The sequence below is a fragment of the Hydra vulgaris genome, chromosome 02 (genome assembly GCF_038396675.1).
Source record: "Hydra vulgaris chromosome 02, alternate assembly HydraT2T_AEP".
Taxonomy (NCBI): domain Eukaryota; kingdom Metazoa; phylum Cnidaria; class Hydrozoa; order Anthoathecata; family Hydridae; genus Hydra; species Hydra vulgaris.
The window spans coordinates 30278432-30297500 of record NC_088921.1 but is presented as its reverse complement, the minus strand read 5'-3'; the positions used below and the strand labels follow the sequence as shown (position 1 = coordinate 30297500).

General features: G+C 28.0%; 1 protein-coding gene across 1 annotated transcript in view; it reads left to right on the top strand.

Moving 5' to 3' along the window:
- The window catches only part of LOC101236252 (uncharacterized), a 10187-nt gene extending 841 nt beyond the window's left edge, over positions 1–9346 (top strand). The window contains exons 1-4 of the mRNA XM_065790552.1: positions 1–104; positions 487–625; positions 8472–8536; positions 8985–9346. The exon at positions 1–104 is cut by the window's left edge and continues 841 nt beyond it. Coding sequence (XP_065646624.1) covers positions 1–104; positions 487–625; positions 8472–8536; positions 8985–9244 — 568 coding nt within the window. The 3' untranslated portion in view covers positions 9245–9346. The remainder of the gene's footprint in view (positions 105–486; positions 626–8471; positions 8537–8984) is intronic.
- Positions 9347–19069: the final 9723 nt, after the last annotated feature.

The following is a 19069-nucleotide window of genomic DNA, read 5'->3' as shown; positions in this document are numbered from 1 at the left end:
AGACAGAAGACTTGAGTTAAAAATAACGGAAGCTATTACAGTGTTAGATAACCGAGGGAACAGTTTTTTGCCTGCTTCTCTAAATGAGCTTTCTAAACAATGTGGTGAGTTTGTTTATAACTTATGGGTGTTAAAACCTAATGGCAAAATATTGTTTTAAAATGGCAATTTTCTTTTGAAAAAAAATATTAGTAAAACCCTATACTATTTTGAAAGAGTTTTTGTAGAATAAAATTTTTTTTTATTTATTTATATATTTTGTACACGAATAAGAATCTGATAAGTTTTATTAATTTTATTGGCTAGTTGCTTAGATTGTGAAACACTTACACACAGACACACACACATACACACATGCTGAAAAATACTGCACATGTACCAAAAAGGCAGTAGAAACTAATTTTATTGGTTAGTTGTTTAAATTGCGGGTACGTACACACACACTAATACACACACACAAATATATGCTGCTTTACTTTCTTTTAGAGGGATTGCGTGATATAGGTGCAGTTGTGCCGGAAAATTGGAACAGCGGATGTAAACAAGTTATAAAAGACTACTTAGCAAGATTAAACAAAAAGCAGCTGTTGCGAAACCGTGTTAATTGCTCAATACTCGTATGCAAGTAATACTTTTTTTATTGTATCTTTCAATGCAGTCTTTCTATTCCGAATGCGGCATTAAAAATATGCTTGAATGACTACATCTTAATTTTTTATCACTATAAAATTTCATTTGATAATATTTAACTATATTTTCAACTTTCTGACAAATCTTGCTTTTAAAGTTGTTTTATTTGCTAAGAATACAAATGCATATTTAAGACAGAACCAAAAGTTATCACTTTTTGGTTGTTTAAAGTAGGAAGGCGATTTTGATTTAACCTAGGCTGAGTTTATACAGGCGGGTCGCTTTTTAACGAACCTGATTGATTTGGTAATATCAAGAAACATAGATTGTATTTTAGCCAGGTTACTCACAATAATATAAACTTTTTTTTTTTAATTAGAAACTGTGTCGCCTTGATCAAACTTCTATAGGAAAAAATTTATGAGAATCGTTTTGTTTTAGCAATTTATTAAATGGGTTAGTTTAGGATTTGACAAATCTGACAATTCTGACCAGCCATTCGGGTAGCTCTTTTGTCAACTTCTTATTTCGATGGTGTTCATTACGTCCGCAAACACAAAAATTTAACATTTGATTTGTAAGTCTACCTGTTCAAACTCAAACCCTCAGTAAAAATATGTAAACTCAATTTGCCTATCTTTGTTTAAGTCAAGTGTTGTATGTACACTCCACTGCGCCTATTCCTAAATATACCAGTTTGCCTATCATCTATAAATCCTAGTTAGTTCTTTTACTTACATTTTTTTTACTTACAGAGTTAATTTTTATCAAAAAATAAGTTATATAAATAATTTTAAACGTTTTATGTAAATTTACATTCCGTAGGAGTAATTAATTTTTTTGAAACGACTTTTACTTTATAAAGTAAGTTTTTTTACTTTCAAAAGTAAGTTATGTAAAAGAAGATTACATCAAGAAGTAATTTACTTTTACGTGTAAAAGTAAGTCACATGAAAAAGCTGTTTACTTTTACATTTAAAAGTTGATTACTTTTGAAATTTTCATTACATAATATAAAAGTTCAAAACTGTAACTGTAAGTTCAAAACTCAAACTGTAATTTACATTTATGTATAAAAGTAACTAATTAAAAAAAAATTATATTAAAAAGAACTTGCATATGAAAGTAAATTACATAAAAGTAATATGCTACCAAATGTAAATTAAATTTACAAATAAAATAATATTTTTTAAGTAGGAATTTTTTATATTAAAAGTAATAACAAATCTTTATTAAAAATAAATTATATAAAATAAAATTTTAATTACATAAGCTTAAATTTTTTTATAGTTTGTAAAGTAAATTAAAAGTAATTTATATAAAGTAAGTAAATAAGTTTACTTATATTTTACAATAACTTTTACAGGATCATGTACCAAAGTAACATTTAGTTTGCCGCATCATTTGATTTGCGCGGTTTTAGTATTTCTTCCCTGTAAAGTTTGAAAATATCAATAATAGGTTTCCGCCCATGATTAAAACCCTCTCTAGTTCCGGTCCATGTTTTAGCTATAATAAACATTCTCTTAATCAAACCGTCTCAAAAATGTTCACTCTCTGGCCAACCATTCGAAAGGTCTGGAATTTAGACAAAGCTGAAACAAGACGTTTAGCAGAAGGCGCATACACCCATGGAAGACTCAGAAAGGGCAGTTTCTTTGAAAGGAAAATAATTGGCATAATAGTTACTTCTTTTTAACAAGTTTTTTGCGTAAATTTATTATTTAAATTATTTATTATTAAATATTATTTAGTATTTAATATTTAGAAACTAAGGAGAGAAAGTTTAAACTTGTCCTGAATTATGGGGGCTATAACACCATGCCCTGAAGATTAGGGAGCCCCAAACTTTTTAAGTGGACTCTTTATTTTGTAAAGATTATTTTCCACTTTGATACAAAAAAAGTCCACCTGCTCAAAAATATCCTTTGACTCCAAAAGTCTTGGTTTGAACAACTACGGTACTTTTATATGGGCATGAAAAATTTAGAACTTTTCACGTAAATATCTTTATCTGGGTGTAGTATCAGTGGTCTAGCTATCACAAGGTCAGTATAAGCAAAACTTACAGTCCCACAAGCAACTGAACCTAGAGCCGCAAGTTTTAGGAGCCCTAAGATATATTTGAAGTAACTTTTCTTTTTTTTTTAGAAAAGTTATTGTTTTAGAGAAACAGAAATTGGGCACCTCGGCCACGTATGTCTACCGACCAAAAATACTTTGCTACGCAACTGTATAATATACTTATAACCCGAGCTGTAACTAAGCAATGATTTATACGTAGATTAAGAAATAATCTTAATCTGATCATCCAGTAATTGGAGCCTGAAAAATACCCTAAAACATTTACCATTCATACCCCCAAATGTTAGGGCAACAAACTAGTAACTTTTATTCTTTATTTTTTTACTCTAAATTTAAATCGACAGGTTTTAAAATTCAAAATTCAAAGGTTATGATTGTGTAAAGTTTACACCCAAACTTAATAAGATGGTTGTTTCAACATTTTCCTAAACATTCTAATGTGATATAAGCAAGAACATACTTAAGTTTGGCACTTAGTATGTTTTATTTACCAAAAGTTTATTTATAAACCAAAATCATTGGTTTTTCATAATTATAATAATATTACATCTCAAAGTTTACGCAAGTAGACATTATTATATTGTTGGTTACCATAAAGTCTTTAAATGAGTTTAATATGGTTTTTAACAACACATTTAAAGACCTCATTTGTACGTAACTATTAATAATACTATTAGTTAAATATGCTGTTGATTAAGTAATTCTAATCGGCTTGGTGATAAAAGTAATCGCCGCATTTTCAAATTATGAAAACCTTTTACATTGCTTTTCACGTGGTATAATACCACGCAATACTTGTATTTAAATCAATTTAAAATTAAATCTTGTATTTTTTAAACCATATTATTTATATGTTAAAAAAATAAAATTATACAAAATTTTTGTTATTTATGCAATATTTCTTCTGTTTTAGTATTTATTTTTAGAAATTTGATTTCTCTTTTTCTAAAATAAGTTTTTTTATGTACGGATATTTTTTTATGTACGGATATTTTTTTATGTACAGATATTTTTTTATGTACGGATATTTTTTTATGTACGGATATTTTTTTATGTACGGATATTTTTTTATGTACGGATATTTTTTTATGTACGGATATTTTTTTATGTACGGATATTTTTTTATGTACGGATATTTTTTTATGTACGGATATTTTTTTATGTACGGATATTTTTTTATGTACGGATATTTTTTTATGTGCGGATATTTTTTTATGTACGGATATTTTTTTATGTACGGATATTTTTTTATGTACGGATATTTAGGGGCTTAGCAATAAAACTATTTTTGTCTTTTTCTTGCCCACTGCATTAAGAAAAATTAAAAAAATCAATGACGAAATTAAATTTGAAAAAAAAATTAATTTGATAATTATCAAATTAATAATAATAAAAATAAGAATAACTTGAACAACACTATAATATTGTTTGAAAAATACAAATGATCTTATAGACTAAAGTCACTTATAAAAACTTAATTTTCTTCTTTATTCTTCAACAAATTTAAAGTCCGCTTCATTTGACTATTTATTCACGAAAAAAGAATTAAATTAACTTTCGCTCCGAAATTTTGAATGAGGAACAGAATTTGATTGTCAGACGAACTTATAACTTAATTAAAGATAGTTTAAATCCCCTAAATGGTTGGGGAAGTTGCTCAAAAAATTTATATGGTCATAGTTTTTGAACACTAAGAGATTATTGCATGAACAAGAGACTTGTTAATGAACTTGAACTTAGTGTAAAATATTGGGAAAATGTACCTATATATAAATGTTATAAACTCATTGCTCTCACAGTAATGGGATGAAATGCTATTAGTGTGAGAGCGATGAAAATAGCGATGAAATGGGAAGTTAACATTTTAGGGGTTTGTTGTTAACAGACTCCGATTATCGCAATACTTTTGAAAAGTTTTACATAAACATGAATATATAAATGTTTGGAGTTTGCTTCATGTCGTTACATAAAGTTAAGTTCTCAAACAAAAACAAAAAGCTTGCTAGGGGGCTGATTTTAAATATGTGATTGGAATCTGGTTGTTTAAATATTGTGATGTGCACTTTTGTTAACTGTTTTACTTTAAGTTTTTGAAAATTTAAAGTAAAAAAAGTAACAAAAATTTACTGGAATAAAAACTTGAAGTTATTTTTTCTGTATGATAAAATAACATCAAGACACTTTTCTCAACAATCGACCATATAATTTTAAATTTGATTCAAAAAAGTGGAGTTCTCCAGCTGGAAGTTTTAGAGCTCTAGCTAGTTTGGAAGGAAAAAAAATACAAGTTTATTTTAATGCACTATTTTAATTGAATTAGATTTTATTTTTCTAATCATCCTTGCGCGGGTTGGACACCAACGCAACAAAAAGGAGGTTATTTGGGATGCCCACAACCTATAATAAAAGATTGAACAGCTTTCCTTACCATCTTTTTTCAAATAGATTATATATGATAAAACGCAACAAAAGATTATATCTGATAAACACTCATTTAATCATATAGATTATATCAGATAGTTTAAATGATTTATAATTTTTTGAAAACTGTTTTAGCAATCGATGTCCTTGCGGATACCAAAAATGTTATATTGCGTCATATTACCATAAAAAAATACTTGATTGAAAAGGCAAATACAAAGAATAAAAACTGGAGAAAAAGCACGCTCTAACGAACATTGACTTAGTCAAGGTTTACACATGCATGAATTACCCATAGCTTAAAATTATGCCCCTTCCCCCCTCTCCCTCCGCCAAAGTTTCATCATGGCCACTAACCTATTTCTGCATAACAATAAAAAATAAATAAAAAATTAATGATCATTTAGCAGCCCCTATTTGCACTCATGCAGCAGGAAGGCCGTCTCTACACTACTGGTAAACCCGCATGTTGACTCTATTTGCCCCTAATTATAATAGAACTACCCTTTATGATATGCGTGAATAAAGATGCTTTCCCGATGCCCCACCACAAACACTGCCCACATACATCAGAGTATTACCTGAAGTATTACCCAGAAGTGAAATGACTGTTTTTTGAAAAAGTAAATAATATAACTTACATTTTATTTACTTATAAAGTAAAGTATAAAATTTCAAAGAAAAAATTGCTTTTATTCGTAATTTTAAATGACAATTTTTTTCAAATTACTTTTATGTAAGCTGTTTTTGCTAATTAGTTACTTTTACACGTAAAAGTAATTTTTTGTTATGATGTATTTTTATTTTACTTTATAAAGTAAGTGCAATGTTTTTTAAATATTATATTTACGTAAGTTTACTTCATAAGTGACTTTTTTTACATTTAAAAAGTAAATTACATTTCGATGTAAACTTTTACATTATTATAACCAAAATTACTTTTCAAAGTAATTTACTTTACACGACTTACCATTAAAAGTAAGTTTTATTTACAAGTAAAAGTAAAAATGCAAATAACTTTTACTTGTAAAAGTAAATTACAAGTAACAATTACTTATTTAAAAAATTTAACTTAAGTAATTAAGTTTTACACGTTATATATTTTATGTAAAAAAAACAAGCGAATTTCTTTTAAATGTATGTAAATTTTATATTTTTATATGAGTTATGTAAAGTAATTTACGCTTTAAAGTAATTCGCGTTTTTACATAAAAATAAGTAAAAGTGCTACACCTTTTCAAGATGTAATTGAGAAGATGAAAGTTGTAATTAAGAAACGTAAGATGTAATTTAGAACATGAAAGATGTAAATAAGAAATCGTAAATGTAATTGAAAAGATAAAAGTCGTAATTGAGAAAAGTATAAAGAATACAAAGTTCTTTGTATTTTGAATTCTGTAGTCCTAATATACTTTGTAATTTAAGGCTGGAACTAATAATATAATATCAATAAAATATAAAAAGTCATGAAAAAGGCATTTGAGGTTTAGGCGGTAACTGGAAAAATCCTATTGGGAGTCAATTAAACTTTATTTTATTTTTGTTTGTGTAAAATTTAATTGAGATTTCAAATGAATATTAAATAAAACACAAATAATTTATTTACATAAAAATTTAAAATTTAAATTTAAACAACGTCATTAAAAATCATTGCAATATTCAGTTATTCACCAACTTGGACGTCTTCCATATTTAAAATCGTTGCGTAATGTGTGATGTGTATGTTGTACAGCGCGTGTGTTTAATCACCTCCCATTATTGTATTTTTTGCTGCAGTAACAATTCTTTCTAAATACTGCATTTGTTGTTCCATAATCTCAGCACCAAATACAGGTGGAATGCCAATAATACTTGTTACGTTTATTTTTATTTTGGACCAGATAATTTCAAAAGGGTTTAGCATTGGACTGTAGGGTCCTAATCGTAACAACTGAACCGTTGAATTTTCAAACACCCTTTCCAAACGAGCGTGACATGGAGCATTGTCTTTTACGACGACCAAATCCTCTAAACGATTCCCGGATGTAACCCACTGGTTAAACAAAGCCAACATCCACTCGTTACAAGAACCTGCTTTAAATGATCCTCTGCGAGTTTCCATCATGACGACATTTGTTGTTGATATAGCTGCAATCAAATGTATGTTTGCACCTTTTAAAGAAGGTATTTTCCTTATTGCTCTTTTTCCCACGTCCTTGCGTTTTTCTACAAAAAGATTAAAATTTGTTTCATCCAACCAACTATCTGATGACCATTTGTGATGTGTTCGTTAATGTTCCAACATATTCAGCTCCTTTTTATTTGTTTTCATTACTATTCATTGTAGTAGGCTCCTTGTGCACTTTTTTAAATAAATATAGTCTGCCTTTAAGGTAATGGGCAATTGTGGTTGTGCTGACGCTAATATTAAATTGTCTTAATATCCTTGTTTTAATGGCCACCAATGTCAACTGACAGTCGCTTTCAATCCATGTTAGTGTTTCTTCGATTTGATCATTGGTTAATTTTTTTGGTTTAAAACCACTTTTTCCAATTAAATTTAAATTTCCGCTGCGGATCCAATTGTATTTTGTTTTATATTTGACACCTAAAGTTTGCGCCACAGCCAACCAATCGTCGTTTTGCTCAGCACATTAAATTACCCTTCTTCTATCATTCAATGAAGATAAAACATAATGTTTTCTTTCAACTTGTTCAGCTGTATGCATTTCATGTCTACAAATTGGACAAGGTGGTTCTGGTTGTTCCAGAAGTAGTTGTAAACAAATTTGGTGAAATGCTTGCACGGATTTAATTTAATAACAGACTTTCTATTCATAGTGTATTAACAAATAACACAACGATCTTTCAATTCCATTACTGTTTCACTGTATTGCTGGTGCATACAAATACTATATTTTTATATACTTGATATTATTAACTTATTAAAATACATGTCCAAGAAGATCTTTTATAATGACCTTTAAGCTTACATTGACTTCGCAATTACAAATTATGTATTCTCATTTATATATTACGATTTCTTAATTACAACTTTTGTTTTTCAAATTACATATTGCGATTTCTTATTTACATTGTTGGGTCTCACTTACATTTTAAAATTTCTTAATTACATGTTGTGTTTCTTAATTACATACTGCGACTTCTAAATTACATGTTGCATTTCTCAATTACATCTTACTTTTCTTAATTACAACTTTCAATCTCTCAATTACATCTTGAAAAGGTGTAGTTAGTGTAGTGAGAGTAAAAGACGGCCAACTTCGGAATAGGAGTTTGACAAGAAAGCCTACCATCCATGACCATCCAACCTAAATTAAAATTTTTTATTTTAGTTTGCTTCAAAAATATGATTTAGCTGAGATAAGGTCTATGGTACGAACGTTACGAAACGCCTGCTGTGAGTTATACATGTTTTCCTACTTAATTATTGTTAAGGGGTTGTCCATAAGTTACGTTTCGCAATAGAGGGAGGGGGGAATGGGGTTAGTGGTTTTGTGATGACTCAAACGGAACTTGTTGCTAAGTGTTACGATGTTGTGACGAGGGGGAGGAGGGGGTTAAGAATGGTCAAAAATTGCGTGAAGTAATTTATGGACGATCCCTAACTGTATATTTATTAATTATTATTAATTTTATTTTTATTCATTTCCTACGCATATCAGTTGTAATTTTTTAATTTTCTTTACATTTTTTATTGTATTTACTAAATTTTATGTAAAAATTTCAAATATTAGGTTATTTATAATTTATTAAATATTTATTTAAACATAATATTCTATTTTAGCTATTAAACAACATTGTGCTATTTTTTACATATCCTTTTTATGATTTATTACATATTATAGTTTCTACACCAGTTATTGTTCTCACCCACTTCAAAGAAGCCTACATTCAAGATCCAGAAATTCCACTGAAGAGAAGAATAGAATTCGAAAGGATGAATTGTGCAAGGGTGTTTCAAATAGACAATTATACGTATGACTCCCATGAAGCTAATATACACACAGATAGTCAATTAATAGAAATTTTGTTTAACTGTTGTTTAGTAGCTGATCAATCTATTCGTGATACTTTGGCAATCAATAATAAAGGGATATGTTGTTAATTGTTTAAACACTGTTTAAACACTGTTTAACTATTTTATATTGCTATTTTTTATCTGAAGTTAGCAATTATTGTTTTTATACTTTAAAAGTATTTTTATGTCTTTTATGGATATTTTTATTTCAGATGAGAGACTCTAAAAACCCTCTGAGTTTCTAGCCCTTAGACACACTCTTAATCATGCATATTTAGTCAAATATATTAATATCTGCGAACACTTTATCTTAGTGTAACTTTATACATACATACATACATACATATATATATATATGTTTCGTTTAAAAAAACAACGCAGTTAGTATATCACGTCTTCTGATTCTTGTACAAAAGTAGACTCAAAAGTTGAAAAAAAAAAAAAAGTGGTTCAAAAGTAGACACAGTGTGTTTAACTTTTGAGACTTCCAATAATAACCATTGCACTTTATGGCAAAAAAAAAACGTTTTACGCGTATTCAAAGATTTTTATCAGTAATACAGTACAATCTTTCTAATTCGAACCTTCTTAATTCGAAAACCTCCATAATTCGATTAAATGCAAAGTCACTGTGAAATGCGGTTAAGAAACTCTTACGTTTAACTTTTTATAATTCGAATCTCTATAATTCGAAAACCTCCACAATTCGAATGGATTTTTTAGACCCGTCGGTAAGATTCTCTCTGTAAATCGAACTTTTTTAACTTCTGACGTGTAAAAAACGGAATTAAAAGCGGAAGGTTTCGAAAACTTTTGATATTCCACCAAACACTCTTTCAACCTGGAAAAAAGATAAAATCTTTATTCTTTGTGTTCAATTACAATGAATGAAGAATCAGTACAAAAATACAGTTGTGAATGATTTCACAAATGACGTAATAAAGATGTTTTTTAAAATTAAACAAGCTAAATAGCACTTCGTTATGAATTTGATTGTTGTGGAGGGCAATCACGCTTTTTTGTTATTTTATTATAAGATGCATCTAAATTTTATTTTATTTTTGAGGTTTAAATATTTATCGGCTAAAATTTTCTTTCGCTCTACACAAATAGTTTTTCCTTCATGTTTTACATTTTTCGCCTTTTTTTTTCTTTCTAAAATTCTTAAATAATTTCTTCTTCAATAACTTGCTGATTGGCAAAATTACTAGAGTTCAATTCTTTGAACCTCCTCTTTGCTTTCCGTACAAATAGTTATTTGTGCTATTTTTGTTAACCTTTTAGTATTCCGTTTAAAGGGTTCGAATTTGGATATTTTTGTCAACAGATAAAAGACAGATGTCATTTGATGAAAATGGAATAATGAAATTCGTCAAAGTACGAGACGAACTACTGAAAATTGAATATTTACCTGTGAGTATGTTTATCTGCTGCTTATCTTGCTCTCTTATCTTGCTGAATAATAAGCAAGTTTAAAGAAGCACCACCATATTTCCTTTTTCGTATGTTCTCAAACAATACTTTTTGCGTAGAATTCAAGTTTTAAATGCAGTCTGTATCAATTGGTTTAGTCAATACTGTTAATAATCAGTTCTTAGATCTGCAAAAGAAAATTAAATAAAGTTTTTTCAAACTTTTTATTTGACTTTTATAACATTTAAAAATAAAACTGTGTGTAAATTTCTCCAATTTATTATTAATGGAAAAATTGTAACTATGATACTCTTAAGACAATAAAAACTATATTACCCAGAATACTTAAAAACTAAAACTTAAAACGTGTTACCTTTAATTGAAGTCTCAGAAATTATCTTTACTGATGACCATTACATTTTTACTGGCTTCGGTGGGTATGTTTCTTCCGAGACAACGATATATATATATATATATATATATATATATATATATATATATATATATATATATATATATATATATATATATATATATATATATATATATATATATATATATATATATATATATATATATATATATATATATATATATATATATATATATATATATATACAGTGGCGGATCCAGCATTTTTTGGTCTTTGAGATAGCTAACTTCCAGACATGGAGCAAACTCCAAACATTTATATGTTTATACTTATGTCAAATAAGGATGCTTTGCAAAAAATTGCGATGATTGGAGGCTGGGAACAAAAAATCCCCAATTTTTGTGCCCCCCCCCTGCCCTAAACGTGAGAGCAACAAGTTGATAAAATATTTTTTGTACTGTTTTTAACTAGACTAATATTCATCGATAAATTTTAAATTTCATAGTAAAATATTTTAGCTTTTAAAAGTTATGACCATATAAAGTTTAAACCCCCCTCAATTTGAGGGGGTTATAAATTTTATATAGTCATTATTTTTGAACACTGAAAGATAATACTATGTTATAAATATATAAACATTTTGGTGTTTGCTCCATATCTGGAAGTTAGCTATCTCAAAGACTAAAAAAAGCTGGATCCGCCTCTGTATATATATATATATATATATACATATATATATATATATATACATATATATATATATATATATATATATATATATATATATATATATATATATATATATATATATATATATATATATATATATATATATATATATATATACTTTTTGATAAATAAATGGATAAATACCCGTGCCTCGAAAACCGTTTATTATTTTTTCTGGCTTTATGATACAGACATTCATCAATGTAATAACTTTTACAAAAGATATCTCATCAATTTCTTTTTTTTTATTTTATTATTTATTCGTTTCCAATCACATACTTGCCAACCATGTTTTAAATAAACATCTTGACCTGTTGAAGCATTGACTACTGCTCTACTTTATGATTCTGGTTTTTATAATGCTACGTTGTTGTTTTAAGTTTTTAAATTCAGAATGCACTAGAATAGCCATTTTTTAATTTAGGTGAACTCCTATTTTTTGCTTGTCGTTTTTTTTTTTTTAAATTACTTTTCAAAGCAGTCTCAGGCATTTTTTGATGCACAACTGATATTTTTTCTAAGATCAATTAAAGTTACAAGTCTCAACAGAATATTTGTTATGATTTTCTTTTAACCTTATTAGTTTTAGTGTTTTTCTTTTTTACATTTCAAGTAATATATACAAAAATATAGAAATATTAAAATACTTTTTTGGCTAAACAAAAAAAAAAAAACGATAAAGTTCATTAAACAAGTTATTTAAAACATTAAATCCTAATTTAAACATTTTGTTTTCATAAACAGTTTTCATTAAGTGCTTATTAAGCACTATGCAGTTTAACATTTTCATACGGCCAAAAAGTATATATATTTTGGCCAAATAATAGATTCAAAAGTATGTCTGATTAATCTGTAATAGTAGTAGCTGATTAGTTAACCTAATCAATCAGCTTCGGTCATAAAAAACAGTAGGAATTAAGAGCTTTAAAATCGGATCTTAAAAAATAATAAATTATAATTAAAAATTTTTCAGTATTTTACCACATATAATTAAAAATTATATGTGGTAAAATACTGAAAATAAAACTCGTATATTTTTCTGCCGTGAAATGATAAAACGGAAAATAATTTTTTTTTTCCATTTTAAATTTCATCTGGAAAGAGTCTATTCATTACGAAAAGGTTTTTTAATAAAATTAATAAATACGGCCATTTAACAGATTGTTAACCTTAATTGCTTATAAATTAACAATTTTCAAAAAATTCAACTAAGTCTCAAAGTTAGATTTTGTTTAATATACTTTATGTGCGGTACATACTTTTAAATATGTATGGTATATTTTTTAAATATATATGGTATACAAATCGGACGTTATAAAAAAATAAAAGGTATTATCTATTAATTAATGTTAATAAAATTTTATTAAAAAAAATGTTTTACATTTCAAGTCTTGGGCTATCCGAAACGTTAAGAACAGTGATGTATATCATTAGTGATCGCTATGCATTCCTTATAATTGATCACCTTATATCAATAACTCTAGTTTCTTAAAACAGCAACGGTGTTTTTTACCTTAACCCAATCGCCTCCAATTTTAGCGCATTGTTGTACTTTTTATACCTTTTTGGTATGGGAATTGTATTTAGAAACTTTATTTATTAGTTAACAGGTGGTATTTAGTACGAGTTCAGTTTAGAGCGGATTGAGGGGCACAATGAATAAGAAGTATTTTCTCAAAGATTAAAATTTTGTTCATCTTAATAATGTAATCATTTTATGTGCTCGTGTATCAGCCATTTTTATTTATAGTTGTTACTACATAATTTTTGACTACCAGTTTTTGGTAGAAAATTTTTGTTTTTAGCTAACTAAAGTAAATTTTCTAACCTTCCTTATGTTTGTTATGGAGATCCTGGTTAAAATAATTTTAAAAGTTGAAGTTTTTTTACTCGGATTATTGATATTTATGATTTCTTTTAATAGTTATGCTTTTCCTACTCATGTCCCAGGAAATTAGACTTAAACTTAATTTGTTATGGTGGGGCACAGTGAATTGGTTGATTCACTATGACCCAATATTGATCTTAAAGATTAAATTTATACATTTAATCTTTAAGATCAAAAAACTACATGAAAATGAATTAATTAGTTTCAAGTTATAAGTAATAATATTTGAATAAGTTTTTAATTTTTTAATATTTTTATAAGTTTTGTTATCAATAAAATTCTTTATTTTTTCTTCTCAATTTTTAAATGTCTATTTTTTCGATTTTATACTCATCTAATTAATAAAAGTATGCCAAAAGTATAGTGTACAGCGTCTTTACTCCTTCAGCATCAACGTTATTTGGCTATGCCCCTATTCGCTACCATTAATTTACAGCCGTGTTCATTGATTCACTATGCCCCAGTACTGGGGCACAGTGAATCACGTATCACAACTGACTTTAAATTTTTCTGTGAGCCGTTATATAATAGATATTTTGGTTTTATTAATTTCTTATCATGAAGGACATATATCTCAATCCTTTCGTCTTGAAAAATATAAAATACATATTTTAACTTTTGCTCAATCTAAAGAATAAAGAAATACGATCTACTGTACCCCAAGTTCCCCTACTCTTGTACAGTACAATTGATTAGTGCGCTACATCAAAAAAGTATTTATTGGGGTTTTGTATTGAATGTATTCACTATGAACAAATATCATTACTTTTTTGAACATATTTATTTTGGACATATTTCTCTTTCTAAATGACTCTATAACTTGCAATTAGCTACAATTTACGAAATTAGCTTGCGGTTTTTTTTTTTTTTTGAGGACCATTTTTGTGGAACAAATAATTAAAAAAACATTTTTGCTCAAGGTTTAACAGTGTAACTACCACTCAAGGTGTAACCACCACTCAAGGTGTAACTACCACTCTTTGAAACGAAAAATCAATGATATAATTTTTGCAATTTATGATTTGTTAATATATTTTCAATCATTTTTAGCATTTTCACTTTTTATGTTTATGATGGATTCTTCATTATAAAATAAAACTCTAAATATCTTGTTTATCTTTTTACAGTGTGCTAAACTGATCGCAGCGTTTTATGTCGTCTCACTCTGAATTTTTTTTTCTCTCTAAGAAAATATCGACTAAATATTTGTAAACCAAATTTTTTTAATCACCTCTATCACGGAGGTTTCATTAAAATTTCTTATTGTAGGCACCCTAACTCCTTTTAGGGGTAATGGTGCCTATAAAATTTTTTTTTGACTTTCCTATAAGAAGAAGTTTTTTACTTTTTAAATTTTTACTTAATGCACTCTTCTAGACAAGGTCCGAAAACGCATCGCAAACGTAGTTGAACCTGCTTTATCTGCTAAGCTTGAGCCTCTGTCCCATTGTTGTAAGGTTGCATGTAACTTGTTAGAAATTATATTTTGCTCATTAAAAGTTTCTTATTAATGTACATTACAAAATTTCTATAAAACAAATGTGTTTTAAAACAAATGTGTTTTGTAACTTGCTAGAAATTTTGTTTTGCTCAATAAAAGTTTTTTATGTAACGTGTCTTGTAACTTGTAACTGTTAAGATAATTTGGTAACAGAAATTTTTTTGGTATAAACCCCTACAAATGTATAAATATAAACTTTTTTGTAATTTTAAATTTCTTGGTTAAGATATTTCCAGAATTAAGCTTCTTATTGATTCTGAAAATACCTATTATTTATAAATTTATTTCTAAATAAGTATTTACTTATATTAAATATTTATTTCTTATAGATTCTAAAAATATTTTAACCAAGAAAATACGATTTTAAGAAAATATGAAAAAAAAATTGTTTCATAAATATTCAGTAGGTATCTTCTTAGGGTGCAAAATAAAATCAAAGGGGGAGGACATAAAACCTGACCATAGCAAATATTCTCAATTTTATTGAGAATTCTGATGATGAAAGTAATGATTTAGTTGAATTGGATGAAGAATCAAATATACAAATTTTAAATAAATCTTGCATTTATGTGAAAAAGTTTTTTAGTTTTAAAACTTGCCTCTAAACTAGATTTTGAAGTTGAATCTAACATTGACTGCAACATCAAAGACAATGAGGATGTTGAGAGCGAGAGACCAAATAAAAATCCTAAGCGATTCTTGACCTACCAAAGAAAGATTCATTCAATATATAGTGCACCAGATGAAGCCAACTATGCAATAATACCCATCACTGAAAAATTGGTAGCTATAAAATCTATAACGAGAACCGGTGCCAAAAAAAAAGATCTTTGTCATAAAAAGAACTTTTACAAACAAACTTCCACCCAAACAGACAGGTTGACAAAGGGCAGTGGATGTTGTAATTGGGAAACCTGGACCAATTGGATTTTCTAAAAGTGCTAAATTACCTGTCAAAGCATTCAAAAATTATACCTCTAATCAAATTGAAAATGATATGGTCCGTGATAAAACAGTAAAATCTGTGTAATTATTTCAAAGTCTGCGGAAGATTTTCTTTCTAAACACCCATTCATAAGGAAAACAGAGCCTATCGAATTGAAAGCATTACTTGGCTTGATGTTGTATCGCGGGTTGTACAAGCTAAATAACTTTTCTGGATCCAAACTTTTTATGGACCGTTTTGGTCCACCAATATTTAATGCTGCAATGCGTCGTGAGCGCTTTTTTTTTAATGACAAATCTTGGCTTTGACGACAAATTTACTTGTCACGAAATGATGAGGTTTATGATAGATTTGCTGCAATTAGCAGATTGTTTGAAAAGTTCAACGAGCGTTGTATGCACTCTTTACCAGCATGTAATTTTTTATCACTTGACAAGACCCTTTATCCAATGAAAACTCAGGTGTCCTTCAAGCAATACAACCCAAACAAATTAACGAAGTATGGATTATTGTTTAAATCAATCAATGCAGTAAAGTTCCCTTACACATTTGTTACATCTCCATATGCTGGAAAGCCAAACAAAGAAAGTGAGTATTATCTCCAAATATCCAGTAAATTGTTTGAATCAAGCCAAGAATCTTCAAGGGAGAAATCTTTCATTTGATAGATTATACACCTCCTTGTCTTTAGTTGACTGGTTATTTGATGACATGAAGATGACGTGTTTAGGAACATTGCAATCAAACCGGAAAGGGACACCAATTGAGTTGAAAAATGTGAAGCGCATAGAAATTTTCTCAAATGAGTTTTATTGGGAGGCGGAAGGGAACTTAATTTTTTTGGTCATATATTGTTGGTTCAGCCACAAAAAACTTTTACTCACAACTATGAAGCCACTGCTTGGAGTGACAGTTGATGATAATAAATGTAAACCTGCAGACTACAAGTTTTATGATTTCACCAAAGGTGGAACCGATATTGTGGATCAGCGTGTCGGTTTTTTTACCGCCAAAGTCAAGTCCCGCAGATGGAGTATTGTAGCTTTTGAACACATAATTGATATAGCGCAAGTGAATGCATCAACACTGCATGCATCTAAAGTATTCCTAGTTCTCAAAATACTTGGAGAAAATGTTACTTAAAAAAATAGATAAGAGAAAGCAATGTTTCGGTCCAGCTCTTGGTAAAAAGCAAAAGCGTTGTAAAATTTGCATAGATAATTTACGTGGCTCAGATAACAACTAAAGTAAACTTACCAGTAAAAGACTCTTGTGCCAAGCTTGTGGTAAATCAGTTTGTTCTTCACATACTGTTCTCCGTTGTTCATACTGTTCAAAGATGCCTTGATTGCGATGGAATCTGAATATGAACTTTAGTTTTTTGTTATTTTGCATATTCTTATATTTGATCGTTATAATTTTATTCTGTTTTTTGATGGACTTTTTCAGAAAATGAGCAAATATTTTACAACAATATTCGCAAATTTAAAATTTTTTTGTATTCTTTAGTTTATTTAGCTTATTAGAACAATATTTGCATATAACATAAGCACAAGTTTCATTTTTAACTGTTTTAGCGGTGTAGAGGTTACCTGCTAATTTTTTGTCAAATTGTTCAAAACTTCTAAAGAGAGTGTTCTATCTGTGTCTTTCTAGCCATGAATAAATCATTAATGCTTAAGATAAATAGCTAAATTTGATTTTATTTAGGTTACTTTAAAAGTTTTCAAAATTTTAAGTTAAATTGCTTTGACATTCCCAAAATATAGGCTTCGCACTCCAAAAGCGCGACCCAGTATAAAGTTGACCTCCACGACCCAGTATGAATAGGGTAAATCGTAACATTTTTCTTTCTTTACAGGTTAGTTAACTGAAACTCATAATTTCATTTCTAGTATATTTTTGATTAATGTAAAAAGAAGATTAAGAGAAAAAATGCTAAGAACACTGAGCAGTCTTTATTTATAATAAATGTTTCATAAAACGAGAAAGATTTAGATACTAATATCTTTAACAGATCAACTTTTAACTGTACTTTAATTTTGAGAAAAATGGAGCAAAAATGAAAATGATGAAATGCCACAGTAATGTAATTTACAAAATGTTTATGCAAATAGCATATATAAATAATTAGATAAATACGTAATTGTAGGTGAAAATGTTTAACAATCTAAAAATTCAATTACCAAGGTTTAATAAGTTTGAAACTGGATTAACTGGATAATAAGCTATTATTTTTTTAATTTGGAATTCTGCAGTTGTTTTACAACATGTAATTATTTTATGTATTAATATTCTTTAGTTTTATTTATCTTGATATTGATCCAGATGTTGAAGTTCAACCACAAATCCTCAGAACTTTTTGTGTTTTTGGTTTACGACTGAATCGCTACAAACTGGTGTCTATAAAGGTTTTTATTCCGAAAAAGAAACTAGATGTGCCTCACACTTTTAGGAGTTAGGGTGCATATAAAAAAGCAATTTTTCTGACACTCCTTGATAGATTTGATTTTAAAAAACTTTGTTTTAAAAATATGTAGTAGGTATCTATTACATATTTTTATATTTAATAGATATTTACTACATATAAAAATTATTATATGTGGTAGATTTGCTACATTTAAACGTTATCATATGTAGCAGAGAGCAAAAAAAAATTCATAGTGGAATGACATAAAACCGCCTGGCTTTGTGTCAATCCACGATGAACTTAAAACAATCTTTTTCTGAACTTTTTTTTTTATATATATTATATTTTGTAAGTTTTATAACAAAATGCTGTTTAAATTGCAATAGAGAACAAAAACAGCAACAAAAAAAAGTTTATGGTAAACTTAAATTTTAAAATATACGCGAATATTTTTATAAAAAAACAATTTTTAGCTTTCATTACGAGTTTCTAATATAAATGGATAACATATAAATTCAAAATTGAGGCGCAGTGCTAATAGTTTTGGCTCAGCTCCAAGAGATCTAAGATTCGATGTCGTCTCTGGCCAGGTAGGCAACATCTGTAATAAGTACGTTGGGTCTTCTCCGAGCACCTAAATAATTTAAAAATA